Genomic DNA, 9,758 nt, shown 5'->3' with positions numbered 1-9,758 from the left:
TCGCACTACCACTCAGAGCTAAAAACATCATTTAAATCCATATGCAGAATAATTTAATCACCAATTATAAAAATAATGATTTATATTATTCAGCAATAATAAATTATAACAACTTGTTTGTAAGAGTGACTATACTTGCATATTACACTCTAATTTCCAGATATATCACTGTCATTCCAATACTATCATTTTCCATTACATCTAATTTACTGGGAAATAACTTGGTTGTTTTCAGCTGTCTATTTGAAGTCAGTGACATTCAGTTTTGGGACAGCAAATAACTGCTAGCATCCGCTAATGTTCATATTAACTTAAATTAAACACATTCATTGCCTTGGGATAAAGAGGACAGTGTTTATTTGATAAATGAAGGTTTAAAATGGCAACAAGCTGTCTTTTTAAAAAACAACAACAACACAGAAACCTTTTGACCAACAATTGCCAGCTGTGACTGACATTTATTGGACATAAAGAATCATAGGGCACCTCTACATTTACCTTGGCACACAAACCACCTACACTAGTAGCTAACCTGAGATTAGTTAAAATGAAAAGTATACAGCCACTCCACCAAACGCAGAGAGGCAGGCCAAAGCTCAGTTTGTTTCTATAATCAGTCTCATTTAGCCAGCGCGGTCCCCACAGAGCAGCTGCAGCACAGTATAATTCTAACACAGGTGGATTTCAAAGGCAATTAAGCACACCAAACAAGTTACATCACTGCATTTATAACAAATCTGGCAATTATCACCATTCCCTAACATGATGGTGGGATGAATGTAGCCCTTAGTATTTAGCAAGTTGATGATCCAGTAAGATAGATGGAGCAAAAGCGGATTTAAAAAGAGAAAAGGGCTGCCATACTTGTGAACAGAAATAGACTCATTATGCTATTATATTCACATCATGTCTCACAATATGCTATCACAGCCCCTGTTATTTTCAGGAAATCAGTTTTCATGTCGCACTCCTCGCATGTTGTGTGTGTTGTCTCTTGACAACTGCTCTGATGACACATTCCACCAACAGCTGAAATTTTCTTTTTGTCCGTGATCTGTATTCATGTCTTTTTTTCTTCGTCTCTTCTCGTTGAGTCAAAACACATATTTCCTTGTGCCTGTGGCCCTGACTGACGTAAGTCATTCCACCATTTCTTTGTCTTTATTTAAAGTGAAGAATAGCTTTAGTGCCTCTATGCATCTTACAGATAGTTTTCACCACGCTGTCAAAAGCCTGTGGTTGACGAAATCTCAGTAGTCATGCACATTCATTCACATTTTCTATGTTATTGATGCAACATTTTCCACATAATTGTTTTGTTTTTGTTTTTTCTAAAAGTGCACACATGAGATGTCAAGGTTTTCTCAAGGTGTTACTGACGTCATCCTGTTGGGCTCAGGTGGACTGGCACCCAGGCTCTCAGACACCCTCCTGTTCAAGCTTTACAAATCAAACTGTCTACACCCATGTCCTTGGCACGTCCCTGAGGAAATTGATTATGGAAGGAAGAAGTGGCACAGGCATGCACGCACACAAACACACACTAACTCTGCACATACTTGAAAAAATACGTGGCCACACAAGCACATAAAGAGACACAGACAGAAAAGTAATCTATATGTATCTCCTCTGACTTTGAACTTTGAAAAAGTCCGATTGAGTCTGTCTTTTTGACTGGACTCCTTGTCTCCCAGATCCAGCTGTAATAATGGGTTCAATCTAACTCTGTCACCTACGGGAGTTGCTGTGCCTGAGGAACAGCTGTAGTTTAATTTACCTTGAGCTGTGTATGTGTATTGACATTAATGTTCTTGCATTTCTGCATGTTAGGAGACTTTCCGTTTCTATGTGTTAATGAGAATATTCATTGTCTTCCCTCATCAATAGCCATTGGGAGACGGTGCCTGCATACAGAGATGCCATCTCACGCTGAGCTTTTTTGTGTTAGCCATCGCTTTACTGGGTTTCTCACTACCAGGGCCACTGATTTAGCCACACTGCTACTGAAATGCAGTGTCGCACTACAGGCAGAGAGAAGTGTAGTGACATGTGTGAATTATGAGTCAACAGAAATTAAGGCATTGTCTGTGTGCCTGTGTGTACATGCATATATGTGTGTCCGTTTTTCCAAGACCTCTTTTTAGACCTGGATGATTTCATGCATGATATCATAGATGTGTGCAGTCTATTACTGTGGTTCTCAAAGGCCTTTGGGGTAATTACACAGAGCTGCCTTCCAGGGAATCTGCAGCATATGAAAAATGATGTTCAGTGTGCTGTAGCTCTAGTAGAAGAATCCATGGCCTGGCTGGAAAAGTAGGGATGTGCGCAGATGGTCATATAAATGAAAAGTTTCTGGAAATATCCAGGAATGGATATAATAATAAACAAAAACTACAGCACCGCTAGAAGCCATATTTTTCCGTTTGGCTCTGTGAAATCTCTCAAATGTCAGATTTGCTCTTGAAAAGTCCTGAAATAAACAGCATGTTCTAATTAAAGTGTTTTCCTCTCAGTGCTGCCTCTGTGCCACCCTGGCAAAACTGCCAAGGTACACCATTACCCTTCTTGGCTGCGGAGAACAAAACTGCATTAACAGTCCTTTCAAGCTCTTTAAACAAGACAAGACATGAGGCTCCAATAAAAATGTGGGAATTGATTTTCATAACAGTCTTTGGTAAAAGGTAACACTCCCCGGGTGTTCGATTGGCCCATTTTGTGCTATTCATTAAAATTCAGTGGGAACACCATTGTGATTTAAATCCAGAAACATCTGTCTCTGTGGATGAGTCACTTAACAGTAGCAGACTGAAGACTCTGTTAAAAAGAAGGCACATTGATGGGTTGTCTTTCAGAAGTGGTTATTTTAGTGATTGAGAGTTTTCCGGTGGAGGACCAGCACCAGTTAAAGTAGCACAACATTTTGTGTAAGGTCACAAATCGTTATGATGTTATATATTTTTCAGAAATGTTCATTTAGGCTTCAGGAGAATGAATATAATCCAAGGTTGCAACAGTCTAGAATAAACTGAAATAATCTGACTGACATATTTTGTGTGTGTTAATTACTCCATGTGGAAAAAGCAACAAGGAAGCTTAAAGGAATTAAGATGACAACAGTCGGTTCAATGCACAATGTAAGGTAAAGACGCTACAATAATACAGTGAAAACCCCAACTATCAGACGACCCTCTATGAGCAAGCACTTGGTGACAGAGGGAAAGAAAAACTCCGTTTTAACAGCAAAAACCTCCAGCAGAAGCAGGCTCGGGGAGGGACAGCCGTCTGTAGCGCTGACTTAGTGGAGGTTTTTTAAACTGCAAAAAACCTAAGCTTTAACATATTTGTGATAATTTGGTGTAAACTTGGTGTATTTGTGTTGGTACTTGGTTTAAATTGCAGCTGGTCCATAGAGAGTCCATAAATTCACTACCAGTTAAATTCTAGAAGTAAGTCTACAAATTTTGTTCTTCAATTGCATTTTTTGTGGCTTTTTAGGACTCGACAAAAAGGAAACGATTAAAACTAAAATGTAGTCTCAAAATTTAATGTCAGGAGAGTTCATAATGCAGAGTCCAAACATGAAAAATATCTCCCTATTATTTCCCACATCCCCGAAACATCAGTTTGATTACAATTTCTAATCCTTTCATTAAAAAAACAAACAAAAAAAGCAATCAGCCATCCTTAAGCATTACCTGGGTTTGATGTTATCATGAGATCTGTATGTGATAATTAGCTATGCCGCGATCCATGTAATGAAAGATTATTTTTGGAGATGTTCACAGATCACACATGGTGGGAAGTACGGAGGGAGAAAGAAACATGCACGCAGAAAAGATCCAATCTTCCCACACTGTTTAAAGCAAACGGATAGTAGCAGATGGTAATGTGCAACAACACGGAACGCCTGCTTAGTAACAGAGTTTTATTTCACCAATACAGAGCAGCCTGGAGATGAGCCTCGTGCTGCCAGCTTCGATAAGTTCCCCATTAGACTCGCTGTGTGGTGTGTTTGTGTACAGTACGTTTGCACATGCACACTGGGAAGCACGTACACCATTTAGTTCTGATTCCCTGTCGGCGCTGCATTAATAAGCATAATATTCTTCCCAGATTTCCACAACCTTTTTTATGCTCATCTTCTCTTGTCTTTGTTCACAGCTTGTGTGAAAGGAACCAAATGAGCACGCTCATTTAACTTTATAGGAAGCTCATTTAAATCAGAAGTCCTTTGATCAAAAGGAACTCTTTTGATTTAATGATTAACATTGAAATAAAAATAATAACCAAACCTTATTACCAAGTACACCTCTAAAAGCGTTGATGATTACATGTCAGACAAATTACAAGAAAAAAATAAATCTCCCTCTAATGCAACTGTTCCTTTCACAATGTTGAGTCACAGGTTTCAGTCACGATGATGGTTGGACTGGATGTTTAAGCTCTGCTGGTTACTGGAAATGAGGAAAGCAGATTTTATTTTGCCACGGTCGCCCTCTAATGACCTGAGCTGCTTCCTGTACTGTGAGCCAGGCAGGCTGGGGGCCTTTCTTACATCTATCACCACAGTCAGAGGGTAATGATACAGGCGAGCCAAGGGGAGGCAGCTGAGGGGCCAGACATCTCCATCTTCCTTCTCAGGAGTCATGCTGACCTACACACACACACACACACACACACAAACACACACATACAAAGCCCTGACACTTGGATGACATTGTGCAAATCTACTCTCTTTATTACTGTTTCTCCTTGGCCCGCAGTCCTGGAGTACATTTATACATTTCAATTTTCTCTCAGATTCTATAATTACTTTCTTCTCCCTGAGATGGAAAAGATTGACTGTTGTTCTTATTTTGGGTTGGCCCTTTGTTGATATGTTAAAATGTCACCCGCTGTCACTGTGTACTCATTTACTGATTTTTCCATGCTGGTTGGGTGCTGCAGTGGCGTTTTGGATTTTGTCCCAGGGGGAAAAGTCTTTAAAGGTTTAGGAGTAAACAAAAGCAGACTGATATAATTGGACTCTGAGGGTAAATATTATTTCAAATGAGCTCCCCAGAAATCCTGGGAGAAGATGCTGGATATACGCAGGTTTCTCATTAGGATTTGAAATGTGAGCACAACTTCGTGGCTGAAATGCAGTGAAATGATCTCTGTGTCGCTCAGTTATTCTGCCAAATGTGTGCCATAACCTTATTTGTACACCTGAAAGCTCTTTGATATTTGAAGACATGTTTCATTATTTAAACTTGTACAATAATACATAATTCTTTAAAAAAACAAAACAACATATTTTGGTATTGTTGGGATTATCCTTTACACCAGGTGATAGTGACTGAGCTGCAATGTGTGGTTTTTCTGTGCTCAGACTAATTAGTTATGAGCAGCAATATGTAAAATCCTTCTGCCTGTCTGCTCAAATTAATCTTGAGACAATGAATTTCAAATTATCTCTCTGCCACAGGAGCAAATGAGTCTGATTGTTCGAGTCACTGAAATGTGCATGCATGTATGAATTATTTGTACGATGAATAAAAACAAACAAAATACTGACACTGATTAAGTGACAATTTTACCAGTCACAGCTACACAATGATGTGGAGAGGATTCAGCTCAAAGCATTAATGATCATTTCTCATTTTAAGAACTGGTGTCAAAATAAAAATGGCCTTCAAATTAAAAAGATGGAAATCGATGCAGTTAACTGTTCTGAAATATGAGATGATGCAAAACTGACTTTTTCATCTGTTTTTTTTTTTGTTTGGTTTTTTTAAAGAGCTGCTGCCTACTTGTATCAAATAGCTCTTTACCCTTTAAACTGAAATCAATAACACTAAGTGAGTGTTCTCTGTTGAATTTCTGCTGCTGTTATTGCGTCCAGTGGGATAGCTCCTTATCGCAAATGCTGACCAGAAAAAGGGAGAGGGGTCCAAACAGCTGCATGCTCCCCCTGTGGGATCATAAAACTTGTTTTTATCTGGACACAGTAAGAAGAAGAGGGAGAAAAAAAAGAAAGAAATATGCAGGTTTGTCACAGCCATTCATCTTCTGAGTTTACGGGCTGGAGACAAATTGCTTTCTGTGAAAAAATTAATTGAAACGTAGCACTGAGATAAGTAAAACTAGAACTTTATCTCTATGGTGTATTCTCTGGAGAGCAGTGATAACCATAAACTAACTACTGAACTTTCTCTTCAGTTCTCCCTTACTGTGGACTAACTTCTATTTTATGACCATAGTTTTATAGTCTTTTTAGAACATGTACTGATTAATATTTTAAAATTGTCTCTTGGGAACTGAAATGGTGATGCCATTAAAAAAAAAATCAAATCCTTAGCGAATAGATTTATTCAACATGTCAGCTCTGAATGGCTGTTGCCATGCCTGTCAAACTGTTTCAGATATTGTGTCAGTCACTTTGCTGCTATAAATCCCCCTTCCAACCCTCGGGCTTACATGTGTTCCCTCAATCAGGATCAGAGTTAGACCCTAACTCTCGTATTAAAAAAACAAGGAAGTATGTCATGTATTTTTCTGTTTGCTTGATTGTATATTTAATACACTTTGCTTTAACCACACATCTGAAGTACTGTTGCAACACCACAATTATACATCGAGACTCTTTTGAAAGAGATACAGTTACTTCAGACATACTTATACAACATGTATAGCTGGAAAGTGGACTACAGTGTGACACTGTAAACAACTACAGCATTCTTTGTCTTTTTCATCAGATGGGGTCAGATTTTTAGCCTGTTTGTTGAGCGGCCGTATTAGTGCACAGACGTGATGTTCAGGCTGTACATTTGCTTATTTTTTCATTGTGATAGACACAGAAATGAACACATTATTGCACTGAGCTACAGAGAGGCAAACGGTCAGACATCAGTGGAAGGAAGCAGGCTCTCAGTCCAGAGAATTTCAGCACTCTGGAGAGCTCCTCGGTAGGCCACATGTATTGAACAGCGTCACCCGACCTGACTGACAGAGTGTCCTGTTTCAGTGTATTGATTCGTTTAAACTCTGTTCACTGGGTGAACTCCGGCTCATGTTTGACAAGCTCGCCATGAGGGATTTGACTTTGTGTGCGTAATAATTCCTCAGGTTGACCGAGGGCACCTCTTTTATCCCCTCGTCGAAGTCGCAGCTTCTCATTGCGATCTCCAGCTGTTTCTGTCTCTTGTAGAAGAGGGAGAATTTGTTGAAAATGAGCGTAATCGGAAGCACAACTACTAAGATCCCGGCCAGGATGCACGCAGAGGCGGTTAGTTTGCCGGCTATAGACACCGGCACCACATCACCGTATCCCACGGTAGTCATGCTGACCGTGGCCCACCACCAGCATGCCGGAATGGTGGTGAGATCCTCGTTATCCTCTTTCTCCACCGTATAGGCCATGACGGAGAAAAACGACACCCCGACTGCCAAGTAGAGGAGCAAAAGCCCCACTTCTTTGTAGCTGTTCCTAAGTGTGGCTCCCAGGGAGCGGAGCCCCGTGGAGTGACGGGCCAGCTTCAAGATGCGGAAAATTCTCATCAGCCGCAGCACTTGCGCAACGCGTCCTAGATTTGCCAGTGCGGGGCTGCTCTCCACCACCAGGTTTATGAGAAGTGTCAGGTAAAACGGAAGTATGGACACCAGGTCTATCACATTTAACGGATGATCGAAGAAGTGCAGCAGATCTGGCGCCACAACGAACCTGGCCACCAGCTCCAGAGTGAACCAGCCGATGCCAAAATGTTCCACAGATTCGAAACGTGGGTCCTCTGTTGGCTGGCCTTCGCTGTCCAGCAGGCTGAACTCACTCATACTGTTCATGCACATAGTGGCTATGGAGCCGAGCACCACCAGGATGGAGAGGATGCTGATGATGCGGCTGGCCACGGAGTAGCCGGGGTTATCCAGCATCAACCAGATGCGCCTCCGTGCGCTCCCGAACAGCTGCTTATCAAACTTGGAGGCGTCGTTGTAAAACTCCAACAGCTCGTCAAAAGATGAAGTGGTGCTTCCTTCATCGCTGCGGTCATCCCAGTCTTCCCGGTCCTGGTCCATTTTCCTACAGTGGTAGGAGCTGCTGCAGCAGGAGTCGATGAAGAACTCGTTAATGCCCCAGTACTCGATCTCCTGACTGAAAGAGAAGATGCACAACTCGGCCATGACGTGCAGCCGCCCCGTGTTGTAAAAATTCAACACGTAGGGAAAGAGCGCCGGGTTCCTGTCGAAGTAAAACTCTTTCTCCGTGTCGTCGTAGTCATCGCACAGTTCCAGGATGGACTCTTTAGACTGGCAGTGGAGCAGACGCGCGAGCCTCGTCTCGGGAAACCGGGAGAGAGTGTCCGACTGGAGACGTTTCTTGAAGCCGCCCACGTTGATGCGGATGGCGGCGTTTTCATCCGTGTGAGCCCCGCCGCACGGTTCCCCCAGGACCTGACCTGTCATATCTGGAGAGAGGAATACACAGAGACACACGAAACACAGAGAGACAGAAAGAATGGGCGACAGAAGGCAGACACAAAGCGGAAAACACAAGAGGAAGTTTTTGTTTTTCGAACTGCAGTTTTATCAATTCACACGCTAATAAACCTTGTTTTTAAATGTGAAAGACCAAAGTGATGAGCCTTTGTTAGAGCCACGTGGGTTCTATGAAATAAACGAGAAGAAAACAGGAAGGATTTCGGCTTTAGCCGCGCCGAAACAAAGACAACTGTAAGAACTTACTTTAAAGCGCGTCCAGTTCACCGAATCCTCCGGAAAGAAGACTCAACAGCATTTCAGCTCCAGTGATGGCACGTTTTAGTTTGTGGGTAACCTGCGCGCCTGCAACAAACGCCGAGACCTTTGTTCACTGGATTCCAGAGAAGCGGCTCTGTGCCAGGTTTATTTGGTAGAGGTGGACGCCTATTTCAAGCGCAGTCGGCGCGATATCAAATATAATTTCGCCTCCAGGCAAAGATCTTCAAATATACCCGAAGGCTTGTTGTAGATGGCAGCCCTTACATCCTTCATCCATTGGGCTTTCCCCCTCCTCCTGCTACAGGTATCGGCTACACTTATCACAGGAAATTCTGGGAACCATAGGAACTGATACACGCCCTGGCAGACGCTTTTATTTCTGCGAGGGAATTCCTCTCTCTCTCTCTCTCTCTCTCTCTCTCTCTCTCTCTCTCTCTCTCCTTTCTATCTGTTGCTGAGCAGCAACACGTAGCTCTCCCTCTGCACCGCCCTCCCGAAGTGATCTCAGCATCACTGTGCTGAAGGGCGAGGTGCAGATTCGGGTAGAGAGGGAGTAGCCAACCAACGAAGGCGCACACACAGGCAGACACAACATCACAATAACTGGAGAGTGGCTTTTTGGAGCCAGCAAATGTGGTAGCATATAGGTTTGATGTTGTTACCGTAATAAAAATAGACACACACACACACACACACACACACACACACACACACACACACACACACACACACACACACACACACACATGGTATTCATATCTTGTGGGGACATTTAATTGACATAATGCTTTCCCTAGCCCCTTACTCTAACTCTAACCATGAAAAATGGATGTCTAACCCTAAGCCTTCCCCTAACCCTAACCGTAACCTTGTCACTAAAACCATATTTTGAGTCTTAAAAATCCCTTCAAACTTGTGGGGATTGGATTTTGACCCCCATAATGGCTGTTGGTCCCCACAAGTATAGTAAACTTCCAATTTTTGATCCCCACACAGATATAAATACACACACACACACA

General features: G+C 42.2%; 1 protein-coding gene across 1 annotated transcript; it reads right to left on the bottom strand.

The window, feature by feature from the left end:
• Window positions 1-204: 204 nt before the first annotated feature.
• On the bottom strand, window positions 205-9,246 carry LOC102297717 (potassium voltage-gated channel subfamily S member 2). Its single transcript, XM_005930161.2, has 2 exons — window positions 8,725-9,246; window positions 205-8,447 (listed from the first exon to the last, which is right to left on the bottom strand). The coding sequence occupies exon 2, from the start codon at window positions 8,443-8,445 to the stop codon at window positions 7,006-7,008; it is 1,440 nt and encodes a 479-aa protein (XP_005930223.1). The 5' UTR covers window positions 8,446-8,447; window positions 8,725-9,246; the 3' UTR covers window positions 205-7,005.
• Window positions 9,247-9,758: the final 512 nt, after the last annotated feature.

This window comes from Haplochromis burtoni, unplaced genomic scaffold, assembly GCF_018398535.1.
Source record: "Haplochromis burtoni strain Fernald_Lab_line unplaced genomic scaffold, NCSU_Asbu1 Contig_130, whole genome shotgun sequence".
Lineage (NCBI taxonomy): Eukaryota > Metazoa > Chordata > Actinopteri > Cichliformes > Cichlidae > Haplochromis > Haplochromis burtoni.
This window is presented reverse-complemented; position numbering and strand designations above follow the sequence as displayed.

Excerpts from the sequence above, each read along its gene's own strand:
- LOC102297717 (XM_005930161.2), bottom strand. The coding sequence starts at position 8,445 with ATGACAGGTCAGGTCCTGGGGGAACCGTGCGGCGGGGCTCACACGGAT.